Here is a 15,442-nt window from a genome sequence, read left to right as displayed (position 1 = left end):
CAATTCACAGGGTGACTTGGGCATGCTTCAGTAAGACCAGCCCCCTCCGGAGTCCTGAAGCCCAGCTTCAACCAACAGAAAGCAGGGGTTTGGGGGAGCCAACAGCAGCATCAACAAAAATCCTCAGGTGACTCTGGTCCAGAGTCACTTCAAGTAACAGGATGTCTGCCTGTCTTAACATGTAGGCAAGCCCAGGTAGGTGGAAACACTGTCAGACTCCCAGAAGCACATCTTTTTAACCCCAGGAAGACTTAGAACCAAGTGTAGAATGGATCAAGACAACCTGAACCACAGCATTAGTGGTAGTGGTTTTGCATTTAAAAAATAAGTGTGTGTGTGTCGGGGGGGAGAGCAGAATTCCCTGGCGGTCCAGTGGTTAGGACTCTACGCTTCCACTGCAGGGGGCCTGGGTTCGATCCCTGATCGGGGAATTAAGATCCCAAAAGCCACATGGTGCGACCAAAAAGAAATAATCTGAACATATTTGGTTCTCTTTGACAAATCAGCCTAATGGAATGACAGACATCCTTGTAAGAGCACTTTACAATGTATAAATGAGCGACTGAGAAGGGTGGGCCTGATGCCTGATTACATAATGCTCAAGACGGAAACATCTAAGACAATAAGATTACAAGTTTACCTGGCTTATAGGAATCATTTCTCCTACTCAGGAAGGCTCTATGGCAAAGCCCTTAAATTTACAAATGCTTTCTTGTTAGAGTGACCAGGTGTATGAGGGAGCCTAGTGGCACTCAGAGGCCCCTCGGAAGTGACAGCTCAGTTCCACAGCTAAGGGACTCACCTTAGGCAAAGAACAAGCAAAAGACGTTTAGGCTGAACTTCAAAAGCTCAAGAAGAATCAGTGTTTGGAATTTCGATGGTAATAAAATTATCCATCATGAAATCCAAGAAATAAACCAGAATAGTCTTTTCTGCACCAAATATCAACCATTGAAATCCTTAACACACACATGCACACACATGCACACTTGGCCCCAGCGTGTGCAAGCAGGGGGCTTAGAACAGGAGCTCCCATTCAGGGACAGCCACAAGTTCAGATCGACACATCATACGATACAAATGTATATAACAAAGGCTGGGATTTTATTTCCAAGTTGACACATGTAGAAGGCACACGGGCAAAGCGATGGCTTTGGGGCACGGGAAGGAGAGATGCGGAGGGGCGTGTCTGAGGTCCCCCTACCTCCACCATCCCCTAAGCGCACTTGAGACAGAACCAGTGGTGGGGGCTCCCACCCAGGGCCATGAGGGTCCTACTGGCTCTGGATGAAGCCTTGGGACAGCTCCCCAGGCATGATCCCCCTCCTCCCAGGGGGCAAGGCTCTGCTGAGCCCCCCAGCTGGAGGGACCAGCTTCCTGGGGAGGACCAGGATCAGAGAGAGAAGAACAGGATGAGGGCCAGGAGAAGCACCCCCAGCAGCACCACAATGGCACACCACTGTCGGCGGTCTGGGAGCAAGAGGGTCAGAGTTCACAGAGGGGAGGCAGCACCACCCACAACCCCCCCCCCCCACCTCCACGGGACTCACCACTGGTCATGTGGGATACTTTGGCCATCTTCCTGAGGACCCCATCCATCCGGGACTGGGTGTGGTCCATCTCATGAGCAAAGGTGTCCAGCATACTGCCGAGATCAGGAGGTAATCAGCCCCTGGAGGGTCTGTGCACACCAGTGCAGCCGGCCAAGGGTTCCTGGCCCACCCCCGGGGTCCTGGCCTCACATGCCCTGCTCATTTAGCTCCTCCCCGACGCGGCCGGACATGTGTTTCAGAACCTGGATACTCCCAGACACCATTTCCAGTTGTTGGTCCTGCTGGTCCATGATCAGCTGCAGGTTGGAGGGGTGGGAACTGCGGTCGGCAGGGAGCCCTGAGCTGCCTGAAGGCTCCTCCAGCCCGGGGCCTCCAGCCACCCACACACACCTGCTGTGTGGCCTGCTGCTCTTCAATGTAGCGAGAGGTGGTTGAGACCACACTGGCGTCCAGTAAGTCGCTGGTTGACTTCAGGGTGGCTGGCTTGCCTGTCAGCATCTGTGGAGGCCAAGACCACAGGCTCAGGGAGGGTCGCCCACTCACGGCAGAGACAGACAAGGTTTGTGGCAAATTTAGATGGTGGTTTGTCAGGAAGGCAGTCTCTGGAGTGGGACGGCCTGGGTTCCTCAGAGCCACCACTTACTAGCAAGGTGACCCCGAGGCCATATCACTTGACTTCCCTGTGCCTCAGTTTCCTCATCTGTAAAATGGGGAGAGCTATAATTCCTGTTTCCTGAGGATGGAATAAGGATTTAATGAATTAATCCAGGGAGAACACTTATTATCCTATAAACACATGTATTTAAGAATTGAACTTTAATACCCAAAGCAGCACACATGGAAGGCATGTGGACCCTGCTATAGGACTCCAAGCTGCTGCAGACCTCAGCCCTCCACCCTCCCAGACCCCATGTGGGTTTAATGGGTGAGGCTGCTGTTTACAACATGCAAGAATGAACACACAACACAGAGGGAAAAGGTGTACAGACAGAGGCAGCAGAGAGAATGCGCACAAAAGGCATGAGTGGGTACACACGTGGGGCAAGCACACCCACAGAGGAAAATGGTGTGCGTGCACAAGGCAGGTGGGGATCCACTCAGAGGTCAAGTTCAGAGAGGTCAAGTGCATACACAGATTAAAAAGGTAAGCATCAAATCCTGAAAACAGTAACACAGAGAGCTAAAAAAATAAAAATAAAAAAGGAGATAGGCCACCCCCCCACACACAGGAGTAAACATCCAGAAAGAGCAGGCGGGTAGACAGCATGGAGACAACTGTGCACAGAGAAGATGAGCACTGACACAGAGGGTGGCTTGCACTCCAAGGGGAGGGTCACCCCGAGAGACAGGGGGTGAGGATACTGGGTCGGGATGCCTTTACCTCTCTATTATTCCTCTCCATGAAGGCTATGGCTGCGGGGCTGACCATATGGTCCTTCATCTCCTAGGGGTGAGGACAGCATCAGAGAGTAATGATACCCCAACCTCCCCACCCTCACCCCACTGGAAACTCTCTTCACCTGGACTGCTTCCCGCATCCTCTCCACAAACACCTTTCTCTCCTGCAGGTCTCCGGCTGGGAGCTTGAACTTGCCTGGGTTGGCCTCCACTATGCGTAAGCCGCGAGTCAAGAGTCAAGGCCAGAGCCCGACAGAACGCCCTCCTCTGCCTCAAAGCCCTCAAACACCTCCTAGGTGTCCAGCCTCCCCGAGGGCTGGCTCCCACGGCCCACTGCCACTTCAATGGGCTCTCCCATGCCGCCCTCCAACCCCCCCCCCCCCAGGATATCGATGGTCTCCTCCAGGTCCTCGAGGTCCCACTCGATGCTGCGCAGGCCATTCCGCAGCTCATTGGTCGTCCAGTCCAGCTCCTCGCGTCCGACCGCCGTGCCCTCATGCAGAAGCTCGCACCACCGCTGGTAAAGCCCGCGGGCCGTGTTCACCGCCTTCTGCACCTCGCTGCGGGCAGGGGCACAGCGGGCGCGGCTGGGGGCAGGCGGTCCTCCCTCCCACCACTGCGCCCCCAAACGAGCTGGGGACTCAGGAGACCCTCATATCCCACTGCGTACCCCTCCCACACGGCCACGGGGCGATCCCGACGGCGGTGCCCAGAATGCCTGACATGCTCCGTATGGCACGCGGGCACTGGCTGGCAGGGGGACAGCACACCCTCTGTCCTCCCCCATCGCTGTCACTCACCCTCGGACTACAAAAAACGGATCTTCGAGCGACATGTCACGCCCCTCACCCGCCCGAAGCCAAGCCCCCTCCCCTCTCGGCCTGGGAAGCTGGTTCCCTCCAAGAGGTGCAAAACGAGCCGTCACCCCCGCCCCCGTCACGTGACCACTGCCATCATTGAGAGCTGGGCCGCCAGGAGAGAAAGAGAGGCCTTGGCAGCCCGAAGGGCGGAAACATCCGCTCTCTCTTTCGCCATCTTGGTTGTGGGCAGAGACGGCTTCCTGTCTGCACGTACCGCCCCTTCGCGTCCTGGTCCCCGGAGGTGTCCTAGTTCCGTCTGGCTGGGTTCGACTCAGAGCTCCAAATCCCTCGGTTCGAGACCCAACCTTTCGGATTGTTGCTGCGCAACCTGTTTCCCTTCCGGGCAATGTAAATAATAATAGTCTCCTTTAAATCAGGAGAGATTATGGCTGGGGAAGGGGCTCATTCAATCTGTAGATCATCTTCATGGGCTTCCTGAGCCTGCACCTAGATCCTGTCCTAGGAGATGGGAGATGAGAGATGGTCCCAGCCCAGGGTCGGGAGTGGCAGGTTTGGTAAGGAGTATTGGGAGAGGTGGTATCCCCACCTTCCCGCGGGGGCAGGGTGAAGTGTGGGGAGTTCTGCTGGACTCTCTCCTCCTCTTTTTTCCTGCGGAGGAGGGACGCCTCGAGATCGCCCTAGGGCGGGTTGGCCGCGAGTGGGGGCCCGGAGATGCTTCTGGGGGTTGAGGTCTTTCTGGGTGCGAGCCTGGGGGTGCGGGAGTGGGTGTGGTGGTGGCTCTGAGGATGGTCTGCAGGGAAATCCTCTGCTTGTGAGGAGGGGTCAGGAATGTCTGGAGAGGGACTCATAGGGTCGCCACCTGTGTGACAGAGCCCTTCTGTGTAGGGTCTCCGGGAAAGCACTTTTTTTATGGGGGCAGGAGGCAGCTGTCGGCTGAGTGGGGTCCTGATCTCTGGAGCGGGATGTCTGAAGAAGTCCTCGGAGGGTCGCCCCCGTTGTGTGTCAGAGATAGCGTCTGGGCTGGGGATGTCATTGTGGAGTTTCGTGGGGGGGGAGGATGGGGGTGTCCTCAGCAGGTTGCCGTAATAGGTGGCAGGATCGCTGAATGGGGACAGTTTTGGGAGAAGTCTTTTAGAAGAAGGAATCATTGTTGTTTTCATGTGCCGGGGTTGGGAGTGGGGGACATAAGCAAGCTCCAAATGTGAACGAGAAGAGCAATTTTTTGGCGGAGGGGCAGGAATACATGAGAGGGGGCCTGGCAGGGTGTCCATGGGGGGGAGGGGCGGGGACAGGAATGTAGTGGTCCTCAGGGAGTAGCTGCTTGTGTTGGCAAGGTCTTTGTGTAGGTCTCTGGGAGATGGCGTCAGTGTGAGCCCTGAGTTGGCCCCTACCTGCCGGCAGGGGGCTTTCCGGAGCGGCGTCACACCTTCCTGGACTCCGGAGGGAAGGAAGCGAAAGTTTCTTCTCGCTCTCCGCGGGCCCCCCTGGACGCCGCTCCTGAAAGCGGGGCCTCCAACCAGCTCTAGCGGCTGGGAGAGGGAGAGCGGAGGGGGCCTGCCAGGAGGGTAAGGCACCACCCACGCCCGCCCGCTGGCCCGGAAAAAGCCGGCTGAAGTCTTGTATAGAGAGCCTGGCCCCAGTCCTTATATGGGCAGCCGGAAGCGGCTAGCGCGCATGCCCTACGTCATTACTTCCAAATATAGTTGTGGAAGTCTGGCAGATCTAGTGGCGGGAAGGTTCGTGCACCAGTGCGGGGGTGTGTGTGTGTGTGTGGCGGGGGAAGCCTCCCCTTAAAGGGCCCGCACCACGAGTGAATGGAGCTGTTCGAACAATTCTGCATTTTCTGAGGAACTGGAATTAGGTTTTCTTGGAACTGTAGTGCGTAGCGGAAGGTGGGGCCGATGTTTTCTATCTATCTGCTCTATCAATGCGTGGCTCAGTTTCTAGGTCCTATCCCAACTCCGCTTCCCGGGAAGCAGAGGCGGAGAACGTCTGCGTCGTTTGGGGGACCGCAGCCACATGTTCACTCGGGCTGTGTTGCGGCCGGGTCCTCCGCCTTACGAGCTCCACGCCCATCGTGGATTTCGTGCCAACGGAAACTGGGGTGGCGGAGGGGGTATGCTCAAAGAGGAGCGCAGAGATGGCAACCTGGGCTGCGCTTGTGTCTGCAGACGTCCGCCGCCCGTGTAGTGGGCAACTTTGCCCTAGAGCCAGCCAGCGTGTCCCGCTTTCTTAACTGCTTCCAAACGAGGGGAGTGACGGGGGCTGGCGGACGCTGGAGAGACAGGAGAGCTTCAGGTTCCAGTGGTCCCCTTTCACCGCCGTGGCTCATTTATTCGTTTAGCAAATATTGGACGAGTCATTCTGCCTCGGTTTCCTCACCTGAAGAAATAAGATATAACTACCCTCCGCGGAGTGGAGGTGAGAGATCAATGAGATGTTTGTGAAAGGAAAGCCTTTAGCGCCTGGCACGTAGTAAGAGCTTAGTAAGTGTAAGCATCGTTATTGATTAAAAAAAACAAAAACAAGACATTAATTAGGCGCCTGGTAGATGCTAGGCACAGTTCCCACGGGGGATCAAACAAGACATTAATTAGGCGCCTGGTAGATGCTAGGCACAGTTCCCACGGGGGATGTATCAGTTAGAACCCAAGTCTTCCCGGGTGCGAAGGGAAACGTGCTGCCTACGACCCGCAGGGGTCTCCAGACGCAACCCGTGGGTGGACCCTGAGCCCCACCCACGGCGCCTGTCCCCTGGGCCCGCGCGCGGGTGCAGTGGGGGGCCCTGAAGAAGCAGACCACCCCGAGAGCTCAGCTTGGACTGGGGAACGCTCCTCCTCACACGAGTTCGGGTCCCTTTTCTTTGCTCGGTAAATTCCACCCTGTCGCTTTAAGGAGTCTTTCGCCTCAGAGCTGTGGAAAGCCCGGATGCGACTTTCTGATTGGGCGGGGCGTCTCAGTGACTTCACTTGAGGTACAAAAGGGCCCGGGTGGCGGGCGCCGGGGTAGAGCGTCCTGGCAGCGTCTCGGCGTGGGTTGGCTTGTACAGAGAGGCGTGAACGAGCGCCTTGTCCAGTGTGCACCTGCCACCTGCCCTGCCCCGCCGCGTGTCCCCGCCGCCTTCGCCCCTCAGTCAAGCAGCTATGGAAGTGCAGAAGGAGGCGCAACGCATCATGACCCTGTCGGTGTGGAAGATGTACCATTCGCGCATGCAGCGCGGTGGCCTGCGGCTGCACCGGAGTCTGCAGCTGTCGCTGGTCATGCGCAGCGCCCGGGAGCTCTACCTCTCGGCCAAGGTGGAAGCCCAGGAGCCCGAGGTGCCCTTGCCGCCCGCCCACTCCCCTGACCCTTGCCTGCACCCGCCGCGGGAAGCGGAAGCCGCAGCAGAGGTAGCGCCCTGCGACGGTGAGCAGCCCTCTCCGGAACCTATGGACACGCAGGAGACACCGAGAGCGGAGGAGACCCCTGCCCGCAGTGCCCAGCGCCCCGCCAAAGTCAGCCGCAAGCGGCGGAGCTGCAGCCTGAGCGACGGTGGGGACGCTGCACTGGTCCCGAGTAAGAAAGCCCGCCTAGAAGAAGAGGAGGAGGAGGAAAGGGCCTCTTCGGACGTCCTTGATCGCCTGCAGCCCCCTCCGGCGCAAGCGGAGGGCGCATTCCCCAACCTGGCGCGTGTCCTGCAGAGGCGCTTCTCCGGCCTCCTGAACTGCAGCCCCGCCGCGCCCCCGACGGCGCCGCCGGCGTGCGAGGCGAAGCCGGCTTGCCGCCCGGCGGACAATATGCTGAACGTGCTGGTGCGGGCCGTGGTGGCCTTCTGAGGGTCCGTGAGCGGCGCTACCAGAGCCCAGAGCGCGGGCCGAACCGTCGGCCAGAGTGAGCAGACCCAAGGCGAGGCCCACCCCCGGGGGAGCGCCCGTGGAAGCGCCCGTGGAAACCGTGGAGAGGGGCAGCCGCCCTGGCTGCCGAGATGCCCTGAGAGGGACTCTACCCACGGGGTGCCGTCGCCACCTGTGTGCAGCGGCGACACCAAGAAACCTGAGCCGGGGGCGCGGGCGTCTTCCCCCAGACCTGCCGCGCCCACAGGTGCTGTCTTAACGGACTGGGATATGGACCTTACGCTCTCCTTCTGGGACTTGGAGAAGGGAGCTTTGGTTCTTTAAACTCCTCAGGGTCGTACTTTATTTTTTACTGGGGGCTGTGCTGCCCTTTCAAGGTTTTTCAATAGTTGGTGTTTGCGTTTCCAACCTCAGAGAATTCCAGGCACTTCCCTTCCCCCTCCAGTGACATACTTGTGCAAGCGGTCATCGTTGCGTCATGGGCAGACGTGGGGAGCTTCCTGTTGTCTTGCGTGGGTGTGAGGCCTGGGAGGAGGATCTGGGGTGTGGACGCCCAGGGGAATGGGAGGAGGGCGGCCTGAGTCACTTCGCCTCCGCGTGGTGTGGGTTATTGCCCCGAGTCCCTACGCCTTCGGGGGCAGAGGGCAGATCTAATTTCAGGTTAAAATTTTTCTCATCTGGTGTGTGAGAGGTGGGAATATGTTGACAGTCTCAAGCTTGAGCCTCCCTCAGACCAACAGACACAATCAACCCAGACGTTCCTGGTATGAATCACGGAAATGGGGGGAGGGGGTTGTTCAGAGCGCTGTAAAGCTGAGCTGGGATCAGTTGCTGGTGAGACTGGGCCAGTTTTGGGGGAGGGGGTTCTGTTTACCTTTACTGTGGTGGATTCTGTTAACTCCATCTGTCTGGCCTTTTTGCTAGAAATGCCAGATAGGAAAATAAAAACCATTTGAAGAAAAAGTCTGTGGAGCCCGTCTGGTTTTCTTCCCTGGTGGGGGAGGGGCAGGGTTAAGGGGTCAGGAGCTGGCTGGCGGCTTGCTGGGGCCCCAGAAACCGGTCTGACCGGCTACCACGTGGGCAGAGTGGGCGGGAAGGGGCCGGGCGCCTTTTCTTTGCCAGAGCACTGAGTGCTGATTGCCTGGTGCTCTGACCTTTCCTTAACCCTCTCACGTTTGGGGGTTCCTTGGACATTCTCCTATATTTCTGGCTGGGTCAGAGTGCTTTCCGAGTTCAGACGTTTGGGGGATACTTTGGGTACTGTGCCCGCAGCAGAGTCGGGGGACCACACCTCCTTTGGAGACTTGGATGTCTCCCAACAGTCCTCCCTCCCCCCCCCCCCCGCTTGATTAACTGAATCAGCAGGGATCCCACAACGGGTGGAACTGAGCAGGTGAGCTTTGGAGCACACTTTATGCCCAGTTCCAGTCCCTGGCGGTATAACTGTGGTTCAGGCTAGGAAGTGTGCTCCCAGCCTCAGTTTCCTCATCTGCAAAGTGGGCCTCAACAGCTTCCCTGCGAGGCTGTGGGTTTAGAAATTCCCGTGGGAGCGCTTGTTTGCTTTGGCCCCACCCCATCCCCAGGTTAGCCCCCCAGAGAGGACGAAACCCTCACAATTTCCCCAGTGCTGGTTTAGGAGAGCGGCTGTAGATGTTGCACTGGGGCTGGGGGGTGGGGGGTGGGGGCTGTTGGGAGGACAAAGGAGCCGCAGGTGCGGGCGGTGAGGGCGGCGGGAGGCGCCGGGAAAGCTCCTGCCCCGCCTCCAGACGGCAGGCTCCGCCACTGGCCTCCCGAGACCCGGGGGACCTGACCCCGAGGGTTGAGGGAGGAGGGCGCGGGGGAGGGGAGGCCCCGCCCCCGAGTGCCCGCCCCTGGCTCCCCTCCTGCGTCGTTCACTCATCGGACTCCCTCCTCCCTGCCTCCCTCAGGGCCCCTCAGGGGAATCTCGCCTCCACCGCAGCCCGTTTCCCTCCCGGGAAATGTGAAAGACTTTAGTGCCGCCCACTCGGGGGACCGACCCACAGCTCCGCAGTGGGATGCTGGGGGACTGGAGCCCCACACCCCTCGCGGTAGCTCAATGCGTCCGCGTGGGGGCAACTCCCTCGAGAACCTGGCCCGGCCCCGGGAAGTCCCCGGCGGCTGGGGAGGGGCATCACTGCGCATCCTGTCGCAGGAACCGCCGGGCGCTTCCTTCCACGGGAAGCTGCTTGGCCGACCCCCGCCCCCGCCCGGGCCGCCTGGGGGTTTCCGGTACTCGGTCACTGGGGGCTGAGGGCTGGAGGTGATGCTGTGGGAGACAGGCCAAGTGCCCCTCACATACATCCGCTTAACATATACCCTTCCCCAAGACCCCATTTCACCCATCAGAAGAGACAAAATTGAAAATTTGTCACACAGTCGACACTGATGAGCCATGGACTTTCCACGTCATTACATGGCATTGGGTTATTGGGACAAGCCCTCTGGGGAATAATCGATTGGACAATAGCTGTGAAAACTAAAACCGTCACAGATCTCATAGCCCGTGGATCCCCACGGAACCTCAGGCCTGGAAAAAGAGGTTCCAGAAGGGTATTCACTACAGCATTGTCCAAAATTGGCACAAATTGGGGACTTCCCTGGTGGCGCAGTGGTTAAGAATCCTCCTGCCAATGCAGGGGACATGAGTTCGAGCCCTGGTCCAGAAAGATCCCACATGCCGCGGAGCCACTGAGCCCATGTGCTACAACTACTGAGCCTGCACTCTAAAGCCTGTGAGCCACAAGTACTGAGCCCGCGAGCCACAACTACTGAAGCCTGCGTGCCTAGAGCCTGTGCTCTGCCACAAGAGAAGGCACCACAATGAGAAGGCTGCTGACCGCAACTAGAGAAAGCCCGCTCGCAGCAATGAAGAACCAACACAGCCAAAAATAAATAATTTATAAAAAAGCACATACAGCAGATATTCACTACTATATATAAAATAAACAGCAAGGACCTACTGTATGGCACAGGAAACTATATTCATATCTTGTAATAACCTATAATGGAAAAGAATTTGAAAAGGAATATACATCTAGGGACTTCTCTGGCGGTCCAGTGGTTAAGACTTCGCCTTCCAATTCAGGGGATGTGGGTTCGATCCCTGGTTGGGGAGCTAAGATCCCACATGCCTCAGGGCCAAAAAAACCCCCATAAAACAGAAGAAGTATTGTAACAAATTCAATAAAGACTTAAGAAAAAAAGGTCCATCTATCTATGTCTATATATATCTCTGAATCACTTTGCTGTACACCTGAAACAAACACAACATGGTAAATCAACTATACTTCAATTTAAAAAAAAGTTGTTTGTTTTGAAAAAAATAATAAAAGCACATACAGCAATACAAGTACATGTATATGTATGGGAAAGTGTGTACAGACACTGTGCTAAGCCCAGAGAGCTGGAAGAATGGCTCCTCACCCAGTAGCTCAATGTGAACGAGAGCTCCCCTCCCAGCTTGAGTCTGGTCTAATGCTAATGATTTGACAGGGTTGATTCTTCCTGCTTTCAGGCCCCCACACTCACACTCCCACCTCACCTGTGGTTCCTGCCTCAGACCCTGGGTCCATCTCTGTCTATACTCACCGTTAGGTAGGCTTATTCAGTCCTAAGGCCCTAACTGCTACCTCTATGCTGACTCCCAAATTTTGCTCTCCATCCTGGACCTCCCCCTAACCTCCAGACTTGTCTGGCCAAGTCCTCTCTGTCTCCCCTTGAGGCTCTAAGGTATTCCAAACCTAGCAGGACCTAAAGAGGATTCTTGCTGCTTCCTGCCAGCCTTTCATCGGAGGAGGAATCTTCCTTGACTTCCCTTTTCTCCTTCCTTCATACCCTGTCCAGTCGCAGGTGCTGTCAACTTGACTATTCATCCCACTCCAGGCTTTTCCCCATCCTCATGGCTCCCACCTTGCTGTGAGCTGCCTTCACCTCTCACCTGGGTGAGGGCAATGGCTTCCTCCCTGCCCTTGACGCCCACAGTCTATTCTATGCAGCAGCTGCACTGATCTTATTAAAGTGCAAACGGGATCATTTCACTATCCCAGCTTTCCTCTGCTTCATCTACACTGGCCTCCTTTTTGCTTGGAGAACAGGACAGGTGTGTTCCAACCTCAGGACCTTTGCGCCTGCTGTTCCTTCTGCCTGCAATGCTCTTCTCCCGGACATCCACAAGTCCATCCTCACTTTCTGCTGAAATGTCACCTCCCTGGGGAGGCCTTCTTTGGCTACCTGATCTAAAATAGCACCCCACTCTGCTACCTACTCCTTTATTACCCTGTTCAGCCTTCTTTAGAGCACTGCTCACCTCCTGAAAAGATATATTTAAGTTCTATTTAGCATCCATGGCCCCATATAAATGTCAATTCCATGAATGCCCAGCCCAGTCCTGAGTAAGTGAATGAGGTTGGCTGGGGTAAGCAGGTGCTAAATGCTTAATATTTATTATCTCATTAATCAGTGGCTTCCCATGGCTCTTAGAATTGAATTTCCCAAACTTCAGGCAGTTGAGGGTCAGGATTTTTGTCATATCTGCTTAACAACAGTACTATTATTTAAGTAATATATATTTTAAACTTAACCCACTTGTCAATCACTCACCATACTTAGAAGGTAACAGTGTATAAAAGTTACAATGAAAATGAAACACTGTCATAAGACCCTGCTGAAACAGTAGCCAATGTTAGGTTCCAGACAGCTTCCTTTGTTACAAAGGAAGATTAGAAAGGTTAAAGACACATTATTGCCAAAGACGATCCTTAGACTAGCTGAAAAGGGAGAGACTCTGAGGGATTCGTTACATTATTTAAATAACATTGAATCACTTTGCCCACTGTCCCAGAGTTAGGAAAATTCTGCTTCTGGAAGAGGGACAAAACCCCTACGACTGTCTGAAAGACTCTGCTTGATCTGTGCCCAGCCCATCTCTGGCTAATCTTGCATCATTCTCTGGCCACACTGATCTGCTTTTTGTTCCTTATATTTCCACAATCTTTCCAGCCACAGGGCCTTTGTATATGCTATTATCTGCTAAGAGTCTTTTCTCTTCCCTATTTACCTAGTTAAGTCAGCTTAGCTCAAGGGCAAATCATCAGGGAACTTACCTTTCTGCCCTCCGTTTTAGCCTAAGACCCCTATATTTATTGCTGTTCTGATCAGGAACTACTTTGTAGTAGCAGTAGTAGTAGTAGTAATAATGGTAGTGGTAGTGGTGGTAGTAGTATTTATCACAACTGCAATGTTACATTTCTTTCTGGGTCTGTCTCCTCTTCTAGCTTGTGGCCTCCATCAGGGCAGAGATGAATCTAGTAGATGCTTACTAAGTGTTTTTTGTGAGTGAATGATGCATTTGCTACTTTCCTTTGAGGTCGGTCCTTTTAATGTCCACTTTTCACAGACTGGGAAACCGAGGTCCCGAGAGGACTGTCCTGCAGGAGAGCAAATACGGGACAGGTCTAGTGGTGTCCCCCCCCACCATCCAGATATTCGCTCACCACGCCCACCCCCACCCCCGCCTCCTCCACTGTGTGGGACCCAAGGAACAGATGCCCCAGTTCGGACTCCGCTGAGCTGGGAAAGGGCCGGTCCACAGGTCGAGACCAGCCCAGAAGCGGCTCCCAGACCGGCTTACCCGGTTCCAGGAACCTGAGAGACGTCCACTCGCCCGCGGCGGTAAAACGCAGGCCTCGTCCAGATTGCTAGTGGCGCGGGGCGGGGACTTGATCTAGGCTGGGAAATTTAAGTCCGAGGCTGGGCCCTCTGGGTGGGTAACGTAGCCAGGGCGCGGGGCGGGGTTATCTGGGTGTCAATCACAGACGGGGGCGGGGTATGCAAATTTACCGCTTTGCACTCCTTTCTGAGCCCCGCCCCCGCGCGCTGCACCGAGCTAAGTACTTCCTAGAGCTCCAGGTGTTGGTCTGTGACCCCGGCTCCGCCCCCTCGCCCCCAAACTGGTCCCTTCCGGATTCCGCCCAGACCTTCGGCGCTTGCCTCCCCCTCCCGCCCCAGCGCGCCCTGCGGTTGTAGGGGCGGGGTTTAGGTGCGGGGCGGGGTTTAGGCGCCGAGCAGGAAGGCAGAGGTCGAGCAGGGGGTTCCTGGGGCTGGGCGTCGGCTCGGAATCAGGTAAATGGCATAGAAAAGCTGAAGGGAAATGGGGGTTGCCAGAGTTTGAGGCTCACGCTACCCGCCCTTGGCGTGGGGGCTACTGAAACCCTCCCCCCATGTATGTTTAGGGGAGCCCAGAACCCCACACCGGTGTCTAGGGGAACCCAGAACCTCCACAGCAGCGTGTAGTGGAGCTCAGATCCACACACCTGTGTTCAGGGGAGCCCAGACCTTCCCCACCTGTGTCCGGGACTGCTCTCACTAGGGTATTTCATATCTGTTTTCTGAGGCTCAGCCTAGAGGGGTGTTTTGCCCACCTGTGTCCGGGGAGCTGAGGTCACCCCAAATTTGTGTCCAGGAGAGCTGAGCCTAGGGCCTAAGGCCCTCCACCTTACGTCCAGGCCCGAACCCTCTCCAAGGCCAGCTCCCTGCCTGCCCCTTTCTTGCAGCCCCTCTCAGCAGAAATTCCCCTGGGTCCCTACCTCGCCGCCCCTCCCTGCCCTTTTAGTTCTCGCCGCCTTCCAGCCTCCTGGCCCAATCGGCTTCAGATCAGCGCCCCCTCCCCAGCACATTGTTGACTCTCACTTAAGAAGTTATCTCAGCGTTCAGTCTCGCCACCCTCCCTCCTGTACCTAGGTAGCTACCCGGGGGCCCCCTGGGGTCCTGCCTTCTCCGCCCACCCCCACTGGCACCAATTAATTTCCCCCTCAACCTGTCCACTCACATCTGGTTGCCAGCTGCTCACCCTCACCCTGCTTGCCCCCCAGGGTCTCCCAGGGAATTGCTCGCAGCTCTCTGCCTCCTTTGGCCCCCCAAATCCAGGCCACCCCGCCAAAGCACAGCGCCCACTCCCCAGCCCCCCGCAATCCGAGTCTGCTAATCAGAAAAAGCCGGCGGTTAGTGCCTGCAAGAGAGATCTGAAATCAGAAGGAGGAGGGGTGCGGTGTGAAACTTTCTAACCCAGAGATGCTGGGGGTGGGAGGGGTGGGGGGCAAATGGGTGGAGGGAGGCAGAAGCTTAAGTTGTACTTAAAGAATTGAGATCAAAGCCTTCCGGCTTCCAGATGGGGACTGTGGGGGAGGGCTGCACCACCCCCCCGCCAGGGGCGGATGAGGCTGAGCCCCCCTTCCTCGGAAACCCCCCGAGACTCTGCGGTGACAGCTGTGCCCCAGCCCGCGCCCGGCGGGTTTCCTTTTCCTGTGCTGGCTCTCCTGACTGGCTGGCCTGCAGTATGGCGACACCGGCCCGGCCCTTTTGAAGGAGCTCCCTGGAGGGTCTTCCTGGACGAGGGGGAGGGGGCCAGCTGGAGAACAATGGGCTTCTGTGGCTGCAGGACGCCAGGCACTTCCTGTTAACTCTTCACTCGGGGCCCCGCTGCAGAGGGGGGAGCAAGGCGAGGGGAATGACAAAACCAGCAAATGCACAGCTTTTTCTCTTGTTCCACGACTTGTTTGTGAAAGTACCTGGAAATGGTGAGATGAATGCAGACCTTGTCCTCCTCAATGGAGTCACAGGGCCTGTTTCTTTTCCCCTCTGTTGCTGAGGGTTGTACCATCAGGGGACGGGGCATGGCTAGAAATCCCGGGATCTCTGGGGCTGGGCTGGGCTGGGCCGGGCAGGGGACTCAGGTGTCCCAGGTGAGTCCAAAGTACAGCTATGTTTGCCAAGCACGGTTGTTCTAACTGCCCTGCCGGGCGAGCTGGAGGTTGCGCCA

At 56.5% G+C, this 15,442-nt stretch overlaps 2 protein-coding genes across 4 annotated transcripts; one reads left to right on the top strand and one right to left on the bottom strand.

Annotated features, from left to right (window-relative positions):
• Positions 1-1,204: 1,204 nt before the first annotated feature.
• On the bottom strand, positions 1,205-3,804 carry STX10 (syntaxin 10). Of its 3 annotated transcripts, XM_082835275.1 has the most exons (8): positions 3,752-3,804; positions 3,292-3,511; positions 3,074-3,157; positions 2,935-2,997; positions 1,944-2,051; positions 1,743-1,849; positions 1,551-1,645; positions 1,205-1,470 (listed from the first exon to the last, which is right to left on the bottom strand). In XM_082835275.1, the coding sequence occupies exons 1-8, from the start codon at positions 3,784-3,786 to the stop codon at positions 1,394-1,396; spliced, it is 789 nt and encodes a 262-aa protein (XP_082691401.1). In that variant the 5' UTR covers positions 3,787-3,804; the 3' UTR covers positions 1,205-1,393. The 3 variants fall into 3 exon arrangements, with proteins under 3 accessions (XP_082691401.1, XP_082691403.1, XP_082691402.1); XM_082835276.1 differs by lacking the exon at positions 1,205-1,470 and having other exon boundaries at positions 1,477-1,645; positions 1,747-1,849; XM_082835277.1 differs by lacking the exons at positions 2,935-2,997; positions 3,074-3,157.
• Positions 3,805-6,793: 2,989 nt separating this feature from the next.
• On the top strand, positions 6,794-8,545 carry IER2 (immediate early response 2). Its single transcript, XM_082835170.1, has one exon. The coding sequence runs from the start codon at positions 6,916-6,918 to the stop codon at positions 7,585-7,587; it is 672 nt and encodes a 223-aa protein (XP_082691296.1). The 5' UTR covers positions 6,794-6,915; the 3' UTR covers positions 7,588-8,545.
• The last annotated feature ends 6,897 nt before the right edge of the window (positions 8,546-15,442 follow it).

This window comes from Leucopleurus acutus (assembly GCF_964270905.1).
Source record: "Leucopleurus acutus genome assembly, chromosome: 3".
NCBI lineage: Eukaryota > Metazoa > Chordata > Mammalia > Artiodactyla > Delphinidae > Leucopleurus > Leucopleurus acutus.
The sequence above is the reverse complement of the archived record's forward strand: the minus strand, read 5'-3'. Positions and strand labels throughout refer to the sequence as shown.

What these genes read in the sequence shown, in the direction of transcription:
- STX10 (XM_082835275.1), bottom strand. Translation starts at nt 3,786, where the DNA reads ATGTCGCTCGAAGATCCGTTTTTTGTAGTCCGAGG. An exon ending in GCATGGGAGAGCCCATTGAA is followed by an intron (nt 3,158 to 3,291) that starts GTGGCAGTGGGC and finishes CGCATAGTGGAG; the next exon opens with GCCAACCCAGGCAAGTTCAA. An exon ending in AGCAGCAGGCCACACAGCAG is followed by an intron (nt 1,850 to 1,943) that starts GTGTGTGTGGGT and finishes TCCAACCTGCAG; the next exon opens with CTGATCATGGACCAGCAGGA.
- IER2 (XM_082835170.1), top strand. Translation starts at nt 6,916, where the DNA reads ATGGAAGTGCAGAAGGAGGCGCAACGCATCATGACCCTGTCGGTGTGG.